Here is a 19,828-nt window from a genome sequence, read left to right on the forward strand (position 1 = left end):
ACTGGGTGACCTGTGTTCTGTAATAGGGGCACAGTCCTGCTGGGGGACCTGTGTTCTGTAATAGGGCACAGTCCAGCTGGGAGGATCTGTGATCCTCAATAGAGACATCAGAGTGTCCACTGGGGAACAAGAACATGTCAGATAGAAGGTATATCTAGAGCACAACCTTGTTAGGACTTGGGAGCGATGCTGCCTGGAAGGGTCTTCTTGGAATCTTCACTTCTTCAAGTCCCCTACAGTGTGGCTGGGACTGGAACTCTCTCAGACACTGAAGGCAAGACTTGAAAGCAGTAATTTTGGAGCAAGCATTAGGATCCATGTATTTGGGATTCCTGATATTTATTTTATATATTTTTACTTAAAAATTTCCACCTCCTCCCCTCTTCCCATTTCCTTCTCCTTCTCCCCTCCCTTTCCCTCTCCAGTCCAAAGAGCAGTCAGGGTTCCCTGCCCTGTGGTCAGTCCAAGGTCCTCCCCCCTCCATCCAGGTCTAGGAAGGTGAGCATCCAAACAGACTGGGCTCCCACAAAGCCAGTACATGCAGTAGGATCAAAACCCAGTGCCATTGTCCTTGGCTTTTCAGTCAGCCCTCCTTGTCCGACACATTCAGAGGCTGGTTTGATCATATGCTCCATCAGTCCCAGTCCAGCTTGCTTTTCCTGATATTTTAAATCTGTAGGATGCTTTAATAGAGTCCCAGGGCTGCCTCATCACATGGAAGAGTTGAAAACGCACTTCCTACTAGATGGAGGAGGTGGAAAAGGACCCCAGAAATAGCTGAAATGATCTGGGTCAATCAGCATGAGATATTAAATCTGTCTAAGAGATCAATTTTTTTCAATATCATTTTAGAGATGAGCCAGCCATCTAGTGACCAAAAAGTTTTGAAGAAAATCAAAAAAAAAAAAAAAAAAAAAAAAACGTTGTAAGGATAAACATTCCTTCCCTCTACCACCTGGAGAGAGAATGAAATATCTTCCCTTACACAAGATAGTCACACATCAATTCCTCAGTTGAGCAAGCAATAAGTTACTGAAAAATTTAGAAGGATCATAGTTATGAAAATGGACAGAACATAAGCTGAATATTGACTTTGCACAACTGTCTTAATGGGGATTTTGAGAGGGTAGATATAAAGGAAAATGTTCAATTTCCCCCAGACTGATCATTATCTAAAATAAGTATTTGCCTATTATATTGATATGCATTTTAAGAAAGGTCTGTAAACTAGTCACTTACTTAATGGGTCTTCTGTAAGGAAGACCAGAGACACCATTGTAGGTTTGAACTATTTGTAAATTTGTGCCATCTCATACATTTGAGTATACACATGGTGTGGGAAGTCCTTCTATGTAGGTGTTGCTCTTATTGGTTAATGAATAAAGAATTGCCTTGGCAGAGTAGAGCTAGGTGGGGAAGGGGCAACTAAACTGAATGCTGGGAGAAAGAAGGTGGAGTAAGGAGATGCAGTAACAGATGAGCTGGAATCTTGCTGGTAAGCCACAAGCATGTGGCGATACACAGATTAATAGAGATGGGTTAAATTAAAATGTACGAGCTAGACAATAAGAAGCTAGAGCTAATAGGCCAAGCAGTGATTTAATTAATACAGTTTCTATGTGGTTATTTTAAATCTGGGATGCTAGGAACAAACAAGCAGGCTCTTACAACACACACACAAGCACACACACATGCACACACACATGCACACACACACACGCACACATGCACACACACACGCACGCACACACACACACACACACTATTTGTGCCAGCTATGGTAATCCAGGAGAACATTTCTTTAGCTTATTGCCATATTGGATGGCCTTCCATGAGTTGGAGTGAACATTTTTTAATTTTTTGTTGATGGATATTCAAACAGTTGGAGAACTCAAGGGATTGATATTTCTATATCATAATACCATCAGTATCAGAAAGAATGGCATTTGAGATCACAGGAGATAAAAAAGATAATCTAGAATAAAGTTTTGTAACAAGAGCAGAAATAAGTGGTTAATCTATATTTAATGTGCAGACATGAAAAATAGCTTAGATCCAAAGAATAAAAAGTTGTCATAGGTTCTATGTAACAAAATAGGAACATTAAATGACATAAAAGTAAGAAAATTTAGTTTAAGTTTGTTTTTATTATTACACAGGGATACATAAGGCCATTTTCATGCCACTATATAATGCATTTTGAGCATTTCCCTCAATATCCTCTCTCCCTTCGCACACCTCTCCACCCTCTCGCATTAGTTCTCTTTGTTCCTTGGACATTTTTCTATCTGCTTTCATGCCACCAGTACATACAATTTGATGTATCCATAAAATCTACCACTTATAAATGAGAGAAAACATTCAATATTCATCTTTTTGATACTGACTTAATTCACTTCAATTGTTATATACAGCTACAGCCACTTTATTGTAAATGACATAACTTGATTCTCCTTTATGGTTGTAAAAAATCCATTATGTATATAAGCCACATTTTCTTTATTCCTTTCTCTGTTATGAAACACCTATGTTGTTTTTATAGTACATAGTAATACAATAAGTTTGGATGTACTGGAAGCAATTAAGCTGAAATTGATATTAAATGTTTTTTCTAATGAAGAGAGTGGTTAAAGTATCAACTAAACAGTCTTACTGAAGAATGGAATGATCTAAACCTAAATGTCCTCTCTTTTCTTATGCACAAAACTTGCTACAGATTTAAACAAGAAAAGTTATTGCTTGACTTTTCAATTGAAACCCAAGGAAACAGTTCACTAGCTATTGCACTGAGGCCTGCAGAGTACTCTCCACATTAAAACTTTCTTCTGGCTGGATGGGAAGACCATGCGGCTCTTGGTAGATGATTCTGTGGATTCCTGTGACTCTGATCTTGTGTTTGAGCTTTGTCCACAGGAAAAAGAGGAGAAGGTGGACTTCAAGGGTGCTTCATGACTATTTTCTTTTTTCTTTTACTTTGGATGGGAGCTGAAGAGCTATGATCCTCAATAAACACCACCAGGAAATTTAAAGTTTCTGAAAGTAAACCAAGAAACAAATTCAAAAGAACCAGGGACCTTCTACTTGGAGCTCTAAATAAAATGGGTATTGGAAACAGCTAATATGGTATCTACTGAGGTGTGTGTGTGTGGGGATAAGCATTTAAATTACCTATAAGTAGCCTGTAAAATATTATTAAAGGGATTTATTGATTTTTTCCATTAAAATAGTGATACTATTTTTGTTTAAAATGTATCATAAAATGTTTGGCATATCAAAAGGTCCATTTAAAAACATCCAAACAACTAGTTATTAACCTACCTTCTGTACAGAATATTATTCACTCTAGATTACTTGTGCAATGCGTTCATAAACATGAACCCATCAGACAAAACATACATGACTTCAAGTAAATATTTCACGTGCGTGCGCACGTGTGTGTGTAAAAGTATTGTAAGAGGGGAGGAAGACAGTTTAAGACAGAGGGTAATGGAATTTGTAAAACCAGAGGATGATGTAATACATGAGCCATGAAAGCCAAGGGGAAATTACTTCCTACTTGGAGGAACAGAGTCCAGTGAGAGGAACACTAAAAGACTAGAGAGAGCATTGCAAGAGGAGATCAATAAAAACAAAATACACCTTTGTATACATCTATTAAAGAATCACAATAAAATTCTTACCTTGTGTCACAACTTAGAATTAAAAATATGAGTCAGACTCACTATTTTGTGAAAAGAATTTCAGAATTAACACTACTACATATTTCTAAGCACTCAATCAATATGGACATGCTAAAAAACAGAATAAGAAAGGGATGGCACAGGGAGAGCTGAAACGCACTGTAAGGGACATTCTTCTCCTGCCTCCAAGGTCTTTGTTACTCTGTGAGAATGTCAACTCAGAACATGAGACACAGTTTGTAATTTTCACGAGAAACAAAATTATGTGTGCATACAATTCTATGCTAAACACTAGTAATTTATGTACTTTAAAACTTTCCTAGACAAAATAAGTATTTATTTAAGAAAACAGACTAAAAATTTCACTTAACCAATTGATTGATGGATATTTGGTTCTCTCTCAAAGTTCATTCACCATTTTATTATTACATAAAGCACAATGAGTTGACTTCATAAGAGTTTCTCAGACTTCTAATATAAATGGGATATGTGCTCAAATTTATCTCTTTATTAAACCCTATTAAGAATGTATTAATATACCTTTAGGATTTTGTTAGGTTCACACAATAAAAAGAACTAAATTGGTTATGAATCTGGAAATTATGATTCCATAATTCGAGAAGTTAACATGCTGTTAAAAGCATTGGTGTGTTTTATCTGGAGTAGGATATTTTGATATTTTTACAGAACTCATGCCACTAAGCTGCTCTTACCTTGCACAGATAGAAGATAAGAGATCTGATGAAGCCCATGGCCTAGGGCAGTTTGAATTTGGCTTATAAATATTTTAAGATTGTCAGAAATACCCCAGAGTTGTACAAGGGCCAGAGTTTAAGAGATGCAACCCAAGAAAAGGAAAGAAAATTTCCACTAATGATATCAGGAATTGGACAAAGGATGACATTAATGATATCCTCTGGCTGTTCATTGAGGAAAGGGTGTGTGTGTGTGTGTGTGTGTGTGTTAGGTATATTTTCTTTGAAATGTTTTTCTCAAGGAAGTCTTAGCTTTACTGCAACCAAAAGTACAGGCAAGCTTAATTAGATAATGGGTAGCTTTGATAGAAATGTGTTTAGATTTTAATTTGAATGCTGGAAATTTTTGCTTTTAAAAATTGATCCTTTTCAAAAAGGAACAATTTTGAAGTGATAAGGAAGCTTAATAAATGCCAATTGTTTGCATAAGTTACTTACCATTGTTTCCTAGAAGTTTTCAATTTAAGAATCTTTAATTAAAACCTTTAAGGAATGACCAATCTATCTTCTGTATATATTAAGTCAATTAAAAATGAATTATGTGATAAAGAGATTTACTACTTGTAATCCATTAATTTTACTGTGTATTTTATAATGGATATGTGCATATTATATGAACATAATAATTAACAAAGAAATAACCAGAAGGAAATAATAGAAATACAGTTCCTAAAATTTTGTGAATTTCATTGTTAATTCTGAATATGACAGTTTCATTGTTTCAAATCCATTCTGGAGTAGAGCAAAAAACAATCTTAAGCAGACATAAACTCCAATGAACAGATATATTTTAGAAAAATATGTGTCTATGAACATGAATATTACACTGTGAAGATTATTCTTGTGAGAATACAATGAGTAAGCTTAAAACAAAAGTCATCTGCAGCTGTGAGAGATATAATTAGGTAAAAATAAGTCCAACAAAGGAATCTTTTTAAAAAGCCTTCTTAATAAAGTGAGTCTAGGTTGGGGGTAGTCCGTATGGTCCTTACGTATACCAACTATAGATGCAGGAGTTGCTTTAAATAGGTTTATCTCTAAAGTACCTGGAAATTCATTAGGTCACTGGCGGGCTGTGGGAAGAAGTCACTGTGACATGAGTATCTCAGAATTACTAATAGAATAATAAATACTCTTCAGGAAGTGGAAAATGACATGGAAAACGTCACTGTAAGAGTATTTCTCTGTTCCACTAGCCCGTTCCCAAATAATGACTTGGAGACTTATATTAATCATGAAATCTTGGCATCTAGATTAGGCTTGTCTCAACTAACTCTTATTACTTAAATTAACCCATTTGTTTTAATCCACATTCTGTCAAGTGGCTCATTACCTCATCTCTCCATACTGTCCATATTGCTTTCTCCACATCTGACTGGTGACTGCCCTTCCTACTTTCCAGAGTCCTCTCTGCCCCTGGAAGTTCCACCTAACCTCTTCCAGTCTAACTATTGGACATTCAGCTCTTTATTAAACCAGCAGAAGGAGCCTTGGCAAAAACACATTTTCATGTTGTAAAAAAATATCCCACAACACATCACCTTCTTATAGCTTACGTTTTGAAACCATGAACCTGAACATAGACAAGTTCATAGGATATATGACTCCATTTTTAGCTATTTCTACTTTAACTCAATAAAGAGAAGGTGGAGAAAATCCTTGGTATTGTAAATTATTTTTGACAAACTTGCATTGTATAATTTAGATATGTTAATTTTTTAAATATTTATTTTAATTGTGTATATTCATGTGTATCTGTGTGTTAATGGTAGGTATGCATGTGAATGCAGTTGCATGTGGGTGCTAATGGTGGGTGTCAGACCTCCTGGAGCTAGAGTCACCTGTAGATTGCTGTGAGAACCCCAACTTTGGTATTGGTTGTCAAACTTCAGTCTCTACAAGGTCAGTAAATGTTCTTAAGTGGTGATCAACTCTCTCTATAGCCCCACATATAAATTATATAAAACCTATCATTCAGTGCATGCAATTCGTTCTCAACCAACTATGAAGACTCACATTTTAAACTGTTTTATTAGCATATAACTGTTGTGTAAACAAATTTAATGGGTTTCATTATTATATTTTTGTGCAGATAGATCATGTACTTTGGCCATATTCATTTTCTGTTGCCTTCTTGTCTCTCCCTGCCCCCTCTTGCAAGTTCCTTTTTTCTTTCCAAATAGTTCCCCTTCCATTTTCATACCATTCATATATATGTGTACCCATGTGCACATATTGTACATGCATACGCATTCATATACATAAACTCATAAATATGATTTTATGTACACACATATGATTTACTTTTCGTCACTGCAACATTGTAGCTTTTATCATATATGTTGCATTTGACTTTCAAAATAAAAATTGTTGGAATTTAAGGTTGCTGCTCCAGAATCTTTTTGGCCAAAAGTTTCGTAGTATTTCATTGAACACACAATTTTCTACCTCTGATGCTGCAGATACCTCTAAATCCTGAGGCTCAACATTATCCTGGAGGTCTTAGTTCCTAGTACCGGATTTTTGCGTGGAAGCATCAAACATGAAAGGATCAAACATAGAAACATAGTGGTCTTGTGTTTAGTTGTTATATTGGATCATATTTTTCTTATGATTGTGTTTTCTTTGCTCTCCTAAACTTTAAGAATCTGTCCAGAAGAAAGGCTATGGGATAAACAAAGCTGACAAACAAATGATGCTGTCTTTTGACATTAAGGTAATTATAGAGCATTATATGGTTGGAATAGCCAGTAGTTCTAAAATAATCTGATTAAGTAAGACACTTTAAAGCTGTAATTCATCTAGTCTTTAATATTTCACTATTTTCTCTTTGTTGCTTCAAAACTATGAATTTCAGGATTTATTTGTAACTGTTCCGTATATTTTCTGCTGTACATAGTATTTGTGGGCTTTGGCAACCAATCCCCTTGGGCTTTCTTTTACTTTAATTTGCATAAACACGGACAGCATATGAATATTCAGTGAGTGGCTTTGCATTAAGTAAGTGCCCTTAATCAGCTTTTCAGTTCAGTTTTATTGCTTGCATGCACAGTCAGTTATTTCATCCAGAAAATCTGAAAACCCTACAAACTAACCAGGTAAGGATTGTAATTCCTTGATGCATTTAATGAAAGAACATTATCATTTGATTACACAGGTTCTGGAGAATGCTAAAAGCATGGTAGTCCCCTCCTCCCCCATGTGTTTTTTCTCTCCTTCCCTTGGTGGTCAGGTGGATGCATGATTCTCTAATTTGCATAAACATCAGTTCTATGAATAATTCATCAGGGTTATTTTAAACACTAGGCTTCTACTTTGGATGGCACTAGGATACTCCATTTGATTGGCTGGATGCTGTTTTCATCACCAACAGAATTCCTATAACATGAAAGCACCTAAAAAAGCTGAATTAAATATACGGTATTTGTTTTTTGAAAAATACCCGTTATCTTTTCAAAGCAAATTGTACCGATCCCCCCTCCTCTTCCATTAGAGCGCCAAGCTTTTCATGATAAATACATTACAAGCTCAAATGTGGCTGTTTATAGACTTGACCGGAGTCTGTGATTTCTGGAGAATGGGGTAGCAGCTGTAGTCTTCTGAACATGCATAAACATGAGCAACATGTAAATAAGAAACTGTCACATGCATGCATATGGAGTTCCCCGCACAGATCCTTTGCTAGGATCCATCTATTTTCCTTATCAAAATCTCTTCTTTGAATGATAACTTTGAGACTGTTTCATCTATTTAAAAATGTCACAAGCAATTACGGTAAAATATATGCATATAATGAGCATGTATGACCTGACAAATTATTTCTTGTTGAATATGTTATTTATTGATTCCTCTAAGCCCACCTGCAGATTTTTAAAATTGCTAGGTTTCTGCAATACAATAGTGACACAAGAAGTATTAATCAAGAATGACCAGGATAATTAATTTAGATGTTAGGGTGTAATTCACTCCCATAATTTACTAAAAATAAGTTACGCCTTTCTGTATGGTTGTGGAGATGGGAAATATGGGTTCAAGCATTTCTTTGTTAGTCACATGAGCATTTGCTGTTTGCTTTTCTAATCTCAGAATCCTCACTTGCTAAGATTTTCACTGTAAATATTTGTGATTCTGAAACATTACAGGTAGAATATTGCAGGATACTGAATTTAAGTTTCAGCATATTCCAAGGTTGTTTTTCTACCCTACTGTGTAATGTAGCTCAAATTAATATTTTGAGCAGTATATTAAGAATATGTGTGATCACTATGTGTAATCAACTATGAAATGGTCCACAGTCACTACTCTTCCTGCACACTGCAGGTGCGAGAGTACCAAAGGCATCTTCAGACATGAACAAAGTAAGCTGAAATTCTCCCAGCATTTGTATTGTTGATATAAAAATTTTAATGTTTCCTGGAAATCAATACTGATTTTTAATGTTTTTCATGGATTTTAATTATTTGCAAATATGTGCGTTACAAATAGTTCTGAATGTGGAGACAAGTTGGCTTTCTGTGTATCTAATAACACACCTGGGACAGGGACAGTTCCTGTTCTTCCATATGGGTTACTTTGTAGTTGAGTCAGGCTGTTTTTTGTTTTCTTTTTTTCTCCTATACTTTGAAATCAATATTTATATTACATATATAATGAGATATATTCATTCACAAAGATTATATCTGCGTATATTTGACATTTTATTTTGTTATCTGCTGCTAAAATGATTAATAAAATAAAAGTGATGAATTAAAAAACAAGTTGTTTAAAATGAGAAAGAGTAAATTTCTTTTAGAATTCCAAATGATCATATTAGCAGTTGTGTTTTAGACATAATTTTGAGCAGTATTTAAATCTCACATCTGTAGTGTGTTATGTTTAATTAAATTTTACAAGATTCAGTAAGGATGCTATTTAATTATCAATTATTAAATGTTTACAACTGTAATAAATGCCACACAATCTTTAACATACTATAAGGAGACTTCAGAATTGAACAGTTTTAACAAAATAAAATTTTTCAAATTGTGCTCATTTTATTTAATTCTTTTCAAATGAAGCTGCTTAAATGTATATATAAGCAGTGTCTGTTCCTTTCACTTGCTTTAAAAGAGTACAAATTATTTTCCAAACCAAACATGAGTAATTAAATTATAATTTCTCAAGAAAGTCTTGTCTGTGTCTCTATAACTTCATTTTTAATTCTACTTTGGGTGTACAAATTTTTTAATGGAAAGTTTTTATCAGAATCTTTTTAACTAGACAGTTCTGGAGTGTACAATTTAATGTGATGTACTGACTTCTTTTATGCTGTTTCTGCTCACAGTTATTTATAGCAATTCCTGGAACTTCTTTAAGAAAATATATGTCAAATGATAATAAAAACTGAAGATCTAGTGAATTGTCATAGAATTTACCTCCTGCTTTGGTAAAAGAGTCTTCCTAGGTAGGAATTATCTTGCCAACCTCCATTTTATTAAACAGTATTTGTTTAACTTTTGGGTAGAAATCATTATATAACTAGAATTTAATGCACAATGCATTACATTTCTAAAGGGACAAATCACTTGCATTTTTTGTATTTTTCTTATTTCATGTTGTTTTTATGTTTCAAAATATTTTAAACACAGGTTTTTAAAATTTTATTTAATTCTTTATCAAAATATGTTTTGTGACTAAAATTTATGTTTTCTATTATATAAAATAGATGGATATTATTATATATGTAATATTTTAAAGTATTCCTTGTTTTTATAATCTTCTGATTACATTTTTAATGATGGATTTAGCAAAAAAGGCTGTGCACTTATCATTACTAAATCGCTGAAAATTACAACTAGTCAGTGTCATTGTATAGAACAAAAACTAAATCAGCTTTCATGAGATAAAGCCTTAAGCATCAGGAACACCTGTGTTCACAACACATAGTACCCTTAGCAAATTCCTGCATGTGTAGAAAAGACTGAATTTTCTCCATGACAGTAGGCTAGCCTCACAATTGTTAATCTGGTTGGTGTTGCAAGTGCTTGACTTGAACACTTCCACACACATGTGCCCACCCAGTGTCAGCTATCACATCAGAAAACAATTCTGGACATGGTAAATTTACTTGAAACTTTCTTTTAATTTTCTGGAGCTGTATTTTAATTGGGTCAACAAATTGGCTTGACAGCCTTGTTTATGGATTAATTTATATGTTCATTTGTTATGAACTTGTTATGTTCATTTCCATAGAGAAGGATGAGGAAGGCAAGGTAAGGAATGATCTGGTTGGAGTTTTACTCCACTTAACCAACTCTGCTGGTTAGAACTATGTGTGTTTTTTTTTCCCTACGGAATGAATTTCTGTAAAATTATTGGGTAACTTGAATTTTCTTATCTATTTAGATAATTTATATTTTTTTCTAGGAAATTATTCTTTTTATTTACATTTTCAGAAAGCATAACCAAAAGTTATTGTAATTCTTATCATTGAAAATAATATGCCCACTACACTACTTTGTCATGCTGTATTTTACTTACTTGTTATCATCATCATTATTGCATATCAAGGAAGTTTTGTGTTGCTAGTCTTTTCAAAGGATCAGTTTGGGGCTTTGCAAAGTATCTATACTCTTTTTTTATTCTTTGCTTTTGAAATTTTTGTTTTTAAGACGATTTTGTATTCAACCTCTTATTGACTGAGGTTTTTGTTCTGCCTGTTTTCCATAGTTAAGTCCCAAAGAAATATACAGAGGTCTACATTAACAGATTGGCCCATTAGCTCAGGCTTCTTATTAACTCTTATAACTTATATTAGCCCATAATTCTTTTTTTTTGTTTGCCAAGCTGTGACTGTTTATTAACTGACCAGATTACAAAAATACCATGGGCAACACCTTAGTTCATCCGTCTAATAAGCCTGTTTATCTGGTCTTCCCTGTTGCCAGCATCTCCACCTTCCACAAAATGAGTTGTCTTTTTCTTCATTCCACCTCGTGGAGAAGACAATTTGAAGGGCCACAGGAAGTTATTCGCTTCCTTGAAGCATTTTCCAACTGTATAGATCTCATGAATTAGATCCTCCATGCAGATGATGCCGTATTTACGAAGAGACCGAGCAATCAAGGAATTACCTGTCAAGGCAATTCCCTTCTTATGAATTTTGCCATAACTGCGTTTGTAGATGAGCTCATTTACTGACTTCAGATTGGGGTACCCCCATGCAATGTATGGTTCCACAATCCTCAGCATGTTAATGGAAGCCTTGTTGAGCTTAACAAAGGTGCCATTGAAGATCTGCCGCAGACGAAGAAGCTGCAACACCTTGCGCACCTTTGGGCTCACACCATTGATACCTCGGATTCTGATGACAAACGCCAGCTTCGGTTCTGCGGGCACGTAGAAGTTCCCAGCTTTCCTTGCCATCCTGGCCATGCGAATCTCTGTCCGGTACATCTGCCTGTACTCCTTGTGATAGTACTTTGCCTTCTCATAGATGAGCTTCCTCTGGGCCCTTCGCAGTGACTTCAGGGCAATCTTCTTCCGAAGGCGCTTCACCTTCAACTCTGCGAAATTTCTTCGCTTTTTCTTCAGAGTTTCTGGCACAGCAGGAACCTTCTTTTTCTTCTGGGTTCCTGGAGCAGCAGGAACCTTCTTTTTCTTCTGGGTTCCCGGTGCAGCAGGAACCTTTTTCTTCTGCACAGCCTCCAGGTTCCAGCCGGAAAAAAAAAGAGGAGCCCATAATTCTTAACTATGTTAGCCACGTGGCTTGGTACCTTTTTTGGCGAGGCTGTCATATCTTGCGTCCTCTGAATCTGGGTCACAACTGCGGACTGAAGCTTGTTAGGTGTGGTGGCACACACCTTTAACTTGGGAGGTAGAGGCAGGCAGATCTCTGTGAGTTCAAGGACAGCCTGGTCTACAGAGTGAGTTCTAGGACAAAGATACGCAGAGAAACCCTGTCTCAAAAAGCCAAAAATTAAAAATAAAAATAAAAGAAACAGAGCTTAAATTAGAGCCATGTAAAGATGGAAAACACACAAAACATCTGGATACTGCATGTTATTATGTTCTCTTTAAATTGTTTGAATACTGAGGAATGAGCAAGAGCTGCTAAAAGATGTTTATAAATGCTGCTAAATTAATCCAAGAGCGGTATTTAAAAATACCTTGACTTCAAATTGAAGTCAAAAGGTATGTTACTTCAGAGAAGAGGATTTGCTTTTGTTTCCACAGGAAATGAGAGGCTGGGAATTTATTCCTGGATAAGAAAAATCAGGTTTGATCAAGGAAGACCTCTTGAGAAATCTCCGAAAGGAGCTGCTGACCCAGATGTCTGAGTTCTACATCCGGAACTGATTCAAGACAGCTACCAGAGATGATCAAGCGTAACAGGATACTCCAGTCATGACTTGACCAAAATTCTAAATTTTCTTTAGGTCCCCAAAAGATTATAAGTGCCTCCAATTAGCAGAAAGTAGACTAAAAAACTAAGCTCACATTCCCAAAATATGGATTATGGATATTTATCTATGTTTAATATGTTGGTTACAATATTTTATAAATGGTGGTCTGGACAAAAAGCAAAACAAAGGATATTAAATTCAGAGTTCTTGTTTTAAAAAAGGGGGGAAGTGCTGTGGGACAATGGTTTTACCTTGTAAAGATTTGGTTCCTGTACTTATTTAATAAACGTTGATTGGTCAGTAGCCAGGCAGGGTGACCAGGCAGAAAGTAGAGGTGGGGTAACGAGAATTCTGGGAAGAGAGAAGTTTAAATCTGCAGTTGTGACCCAGATACAGAGGATGCAAGATGTGACTGCCTCACCAAAAATGGTACCAAGCCAGGTGGCTAACATAGACAAGAATTATGGGCTAATATAAGTTATAAGAGTTAGTAAGAAACCTGAGCTAAGAGGACAATCAGTTTATAATTAATGTAGACCTCTGTATATTTCTTTAGGGCTTAATGACTGTAGGAACTGGGCAGGACAAAAACCTCATCAACAACCTCCCTACAGGATATTTTTTTTAACTTTTCTAGCCCCCAAATTTTATTCTTTTATAGAAAGTGGCTCTATTGCAGATGTCAAGAAAACTCATAGAAAAACATAAAGTGAAGTGGAAAGTTAACCACTAAACATTGGTTTTATTTGTGTAGAAACTGTTCTTTGCTATAATGATTCACAACTCTACCATTCCCCATCACTATAAGTAGACTCTAGACATTGGAGTCATCCTTACCTGTCAATTCCTAATGGTAAAGCTGTTTTTCAAAGAGAGTTCATTTATTTGATGAAGCTTCAATAATGTGTAGAGTGCTCCTTGAAATAAGATGTCCTTACAATTAGAGGCATGGTGTAGATGGCTTAGACAATCTTGATGAAAAAGTTTACATATAGCATGAAATTGTTTTATTCTCATAAAATAAATCTGTTTTTTAATTAATTAATTAATTTAATTATTAAAGATTTCTGCCTCCTCCCCTCCACCACCTCCCATTTCCCTTCCCCTCCCCAATCAAGTCCCCCTCCCTCATCAGCCCAAAGAACAGTCAGGGTTCACTGCCCTGTGGGAAGTCCAAGGACCTCCCACCTCCTTCCAGGTCTAGTAAGGTGAGCATCCAAACTGCCTAGGCTCCCACAAAGCCAGTACGTGCAGTAGGATCAAAACCCAGTGCCATTGTTCTTGACTTCTCAACAGTCCTCATTGTCTGTTATGTTCAGCGAGTCTGGTTTTGTCCCATACTTTTTTAGACCCAGTCCAGCTGGCCTTGGTGAGTTCCTGATAGATCATTCCCATTGTCTCAGTGTGTGGGTGCACCCCTCGCGGTCCTGAGTTCCTTGCTCGTGCTCTCTCTCCTTCTGCTCCTGATTTGGACCTTGGGATTTCAATCCGTTGCTCTAATGTGGGTCTCTGTCTCTGTCTCCTTTCATCGCCTGATGAAGGTTAATATCCAGGAAGATGACTATATGTTTTTCTTTGGGTTCACCTTCTTATTTAGCTTCTCTAGGATCACAAATTATAGGCTCAATAGATGCCCTTCAATGGAAGAATGGATGAAGAAAGTATGGAATATATACATATTAGAGTACTACTCAGCAGTAAAAAACAATGACTTCTTGAATTTTGCATGCAAATGGATGGAAATAGAAAACACTATCTTGAGTGAGGTAAGCCAGACCCCAAAAGAGGAACATGGGATTTACTCACTCATAATTGGTTTCTAGCCATAAATAAATCTGAATGAGAGAAGAAGAGAGTTATAGGTGAGAGGGAGAGTAAGAGTGTAATTCAGTCAAAGACTTTGTGCATGCAAGCCAATTATTCTAATACCGAGGAACAGGCTGAACACCTCCAGCTGGTTGAAATTTTATGGTTCTGTTGTCCTTCCTTCCTTCCTTCCTTCCTTCCTTCCTTCCTTCCTTCCTTCCTTCCTTCCTCCCTCCCTCCCTCCCTCCCTCTCTCCCTCCCTCCCTCCCTCCCTCTTTCCCTCCCTCCCTCCCTCCCTCCCTCCCTTCCTCCTTCCCTCCCTTTCTTAATACTTGACATTTGTGAATGGAGCACTCATGTTAAAATTACCTCACAATCATAAAACTAGTGGACTAATATGTCAGGACTGCAGCTAATTTTTTGCATGATTTTAGTAAAATGAGATTCCTGCTGTATTTTACAATTATGTCAAGTTAAACTGTTGTCTAATAAAAAGAATGCACACAGTGTCCCAGACAGAATTCCAAACCGTGTAGAGTAAGTTTTTGCTTCTTGCTTATTTACTCGCTTGCCTTTTTCTGGGGGGAATGGTTGTGCTCATTAACACTCACAGTTCCCACTTGTTTGAATGAACCAAATGTGCCACTGGCACTACACAGTAGAGCTACTAGAGATTAATGCAAATATTCTTAAAGCTAGACCATTTTGAAGAATGTATTTTATTAAAATCATTGTCTAGAGAAATATAATAACATTGACTGACATCTGTAACATTAGAATTTCATCACCAGCTACAGTCCCCTTATACTTTTGATTCACAGTATACTGACATAGCATACTAATAAAGTTCTGGTTCATTTGTTTACTTAAAGTTTAATATAAATTTTCAAAGATGAAAGTAATTGTTTAAATGCTAGTATGTGACATTCATGTGCCACGATACAGAAAATAATTATAAACAAATCATGCATGGTGAAAATACTTTTCTATACCTGATTATTCTTATTGCAATGTGATCAATTTCACATTTTCTTTTTAGCATGGCTTCAAGAGCAATTTTCTACTTATTCCAAGGTCTGCAAATTGTTTAGTTCAATATCCAGTTCCCAGATACTTGTATCAAAATATGTCTGAGCTTGCACCTATATTTTCACATGAAATTAGGCCATTAAAGTGAACTCCAATAACCAATCTTATGATTTTTTTTCTCTCAGACTACCCAAATTCCTTTGCCACCAATTTTAAAGTCTTGTGGTCACAGTGAGAAAAATTTTGCCTACCAACAGACTATTTTAATAAGTCTTATAATAAACTCTGGAGAGGATTTGATTTCACTAGAAAAGAGAATATTGTCTCAATAATGGCTGTATCTGGATATGTTCGAGATGACAAATTATACTTGAAAGGTAGGGATATCAAGGTTTGGGGGGCTTTACTTATGATTAACCTGCAACACATTTGTGCGACCTGATGGGAATTTTGTCTTATAGTGGATTTGAGTTCCATGATAAAAGAGGCTGGGGATAGACTCAAATCACAGAATAGGTCTCACAACCATCGAAATATTTTTCCTGTAAAAGAGTTATTTTTTATTTATACAAAACTGTATTACATTACCAGTATTTATATTTCATAAATCAAACACCTAATATATTTTATCTTTCTGTTCCTTCTCTGAGAAACAAATCATAATAATTTTTTGTAAGTACTGAGACTCACATGAACCAATCTGTCAAGGGACAGGCACTGTAAAAATTAGTTTGCTTAGAAAAACATTTCTTTATGTGTCAAAATTTTTAGACTTTATTTCTCTATTATTAGAGGCAGAGAAGAATTTTGAACATTCAGGTACATCTTTTCTTTACTCTCCACTAGAAATGCTAATCTTTGTTTACTGAATCATAATTTCATTGATGTGGATTGCAATATTGCAAACAATAGATGTAGGCATGAATCAAAGGAAGCAATAACAGTTGATGATTCTTTTAATATCAAAATAATTCAAGGAGATAAGAGTAGAGAATGAGATGAAAGAGAAGAGGTGAGAGGGGGGGAGGGGAGGGGGAGGGGGAGAGAAGACTATAATAATTCCAAAAATACCAAAATAATTTGAATCAAAATTGCTTATAAACCTTAATTTAAGACCCCAAACTGTAAAACAACTAGAAAAAATGATATTCCTGGATTACTGACATATACCTGTAATCCTAGTATTTGGGTGGCTGAGGCAGCATGATGACAGGTTACTAGCCAGTCTGGACTACAGAGTGAAAACCTGTCCAAAAACTCACAGCTGAAAAGTCTCATGACAAAACATTTAATGACAGATTTTCAGACATGACTACCACAGAACAGGGGGTGAAAACAAATATGAATAGGTAGGATGGCAGAAAACTGACAGGCCTCTTCTGTCATCCAACGACACACCAGGGAATTGGAAAAAGAAAAGGAACATGAGAAAATGGTACAAATTCCACACCTAAGAGGAGCTAATGTGCAGAACAAAGAGGACTGGTACAAGCCAATAACAGCAAAAAATTAAAAATAGGCATTTCCTTAAATATTATGTGTCCACATTCAACAAGTACGCAGATGCTCAGTGGTACTTATTATGCAAGAAATGCACATCTAACTCACACCCACTGGAGATCAGAAAGGCAAGAATTGGGCATGGATTTTTATGGAACAAGCAAAATCTCTATGACCCTGATGATTATTCCTAAATTTTTAAAAGGCTACCGTGAATGGTAGTGTTTCCATGATTGCTTTCTCAGAATTTTTGTTATTGATACATAGAAAGGCTACTGATTTTCATAAGTTGATTTTTTTATTCTGTCACTTTTTTTTAATTGAAAGAAAAAAAAAATTTTCCGCCTCCTCCCCGCCTCCCATTTCCCTCCCCCTCCTCCCGCCCCTCTCCCCCTCCCCCCACTCCTCTTCTCCTCCCTCTCCAGTCCCAGGAGCAGTCAGGGTTCCCTGCCCTGTGGAAAGTCCAAGGTCCTCCCCCATCCATCCAGATCTAGGAAGTTGAACATCCAAACTGTCTAGGCTCCCACAAAGCCAGAACCTGAAGTAGGATCAACACCCCGTGCCATTGTCCTTGGCCTCTTGTCAGCTCTCATTGTCCGCCATGTTCAGAGAGTCCGGTTTTATCCCATGCTTTTTCAGTCACAGTCCAGGTGGCCTTGGTGAGCTCCCAATAGATCAGTCCGACTGTCTCAGTGCACCTCTCGTGGTCCTGACTTCGTTGTACATGTTCTCCCTCCTTCTGCTCCTCATTTCTAGAAGCTTCCTTCTGGAACATTTTGGATCACATGTATAATAACATGTCATGTTAAAATACGGATAATTTATATGCATATGTGTGTATTATTACAGTAAAAAAGAAGAATTCATAAATTGAGGGAGTATGTAGGGACTTGGGAGAGGTTATATCGAGAGTGAGATGACAATAATATAAATATAGTATATATGAATGAAATTCTCAAATATTTTTAAACTAAAACTGTAAAAAGAGTAGTCTCAGTAATTGCCATAATGCACAGTGAGAATATGGACACTACGGTCCTTTTCTTCCTAAGTGTGACATCTCTGAACTGATAGGTGACACTCAACAATATTTTACCCTTTGCTTAAATTGAAGACAAAATACTACAAAGAAGGTCATAGGACCAAGATTCACAGTGGATTATTGTCTACAGTGACAGTTTTCTCTACACATCATACTTTCTCTGTCACTGTTAGATAATCTTTGCCTCATGATCATATGATAGTTTTAATCCTCGGATCATTTTTTTTTTGTCTGCTAAAAAAGTTAGTAGCTCCTGGACTACAGCCTTCCAAATTCTTCCTTTCTATCACAGCTTACAAAATGACTGTTACTGAATTGATCATTTTTGTTATCAAACAATTTGACTCCACATTTACACCTTTGAACTCCCCTGACCATATACATATTTTCTATGATATTATAAATGGATTAGCTAAAATATCCTGTATGCTTTGGTGTGCTCATGTTGTTTTGGCCACAAAGGACAATTAATGCTGAACATTTATTGAAGTTGAACTATGTCTGACACAGTGCCAACATTTTAAATGAATCATTTTATTTAATACTCATAATCAAGGAGAGAGAGAGAACTTAAAATATCATCAATTTATTCAAGACCACGTAGCTAGTAAGTTGAGGTTGAGGTATGAGTTAGTCTAATCCTAAATCTCATATATATCATGTGAATACCTCATGCTATTATTGATGTCTTGCAATGTTAACACAGTCTTGTTATATGGTCCAGGATGGTCTGGAACTTCCTGTGATTCTCCTACGTGAGAGGATTACAGACTTAAGCCACCAGGCCTGTATGAATGCAGTTGTCTTTGGTTTTTGGTTTGTTTGTTTAGTTTAGTTTTTGTGTTTTTGAGACAGGGTTTTTCTGTGTCACTGTCCTGGCTGTCCTGGAACTCACTTTGTAGATTAGATTGGCCTTGAACTCAGAGATCCCTCTGCCTCTGCCTCTCATGTGCTGGGATAAAAAGAGTGTACCATGCCTACCCATCTATCTTAAAATTAGATTTATACTAGTACTATTCAATTTGTATTTTCAAAAGAAAATTAAATACATGAATATATAGTTGAATTATTATTGTATAATAAACACTAGGCAAGTGTTTCATGTGTCTCATTTGTTTTCTGCTCAAAACTTGAAAGAAATATTGGACATTCCTGTTAGAATCATGATATCCAGAATTCTGAACTCTACACTTCACTTTAGTTAAGATAATCGACATGCATTCATCAAAGGTAGGTAATTTGTTTTGTATTGTTATAAACATGTACCCTTTTTCTTTTAAATGGGCTGAGTTGCATTTCTTGCTAGATTTCTTCATTCACTCATTGGATACTAAGCAAAGTTTGGGTAGGATCCATGCACTACTTCAGCTATGAGTGTTGAGTTGTAGACTCGAGCATTCATTAGTGTCTTTGGTATCAACTTACATATCTCATTGAGGATGTATTAAAGTTGAAGACAACGCTTGTACAATAACTTTTTCCTGCCCTATAGACTTACCCAAAATTTCAAAATCAGCAATGAATATTTTATATATTTTATCTATACATGAGTAAATTGTTTCAATTTCTTCAGTTATTTTTAACCTTAAGAGTTTAAATAGGAAAAATGCTGAGACTTTATTTTCTCTCCTG

The 19,828-nt window shown here is 35.9% G+C and overlaps 1 protein-coding gene across 1 annotated transcript; it reads right to left on the reverse strand.

Annotated features, from left to right (window-relative positions):
- Positions 1 to 11,256: 11,256 nt before the first annotated feature.
- On the reverse strand, positions 11,257 to 12,210 carry LOC130887210 (60S ribosomal protein L7-like). The gene is made up of 2 exons (XM_057789513.1): positions 12,190 to 12,210; positions 11,257 to 12,118 (listed from the first exon to the last, which is right to left on the reverse strand). Exons 1-2 carry the CDS (start codon positions 12,208 to 12,210, stop codon positions 11,312 to 11,314), a joined length of 828 nt encoding a protein of 275 aa, XP_057645496.1. The 3' UTR covers positions 11,257 to 11,311.
- Positions 12,211 to 19,828: the final 7,618 nt, after the last annotated feature.

The sequence above is a fragment of the Chionomys nivalis genome, chromosome 15 (genome assembly GCF_950005125.1).
Source record: "Chionomys nivalis chromosome 15, mChiNiv1.1, whole genome shotgun sequence".
NCBI lineage: Eukaryota > Metazoa > Chordata > Mammalia > Rodentia > Cricetidae > Chionomys > Chionomys nivalis.

Coding starts and splice junctions, on each gene's coding strand:
- LOC130887210 (XM_057789513.1), bottom strand. CDS start 12,210: ATGACAGCCTCGCCAAAAAAG. Junction 12,119..12,189: donor TGACAGCCTCGCCAAAAAAG/GTACCAAGCCAC, acceptor TGGAACCTGGAG/GCTGTGCAGAAGAAAAAGGT.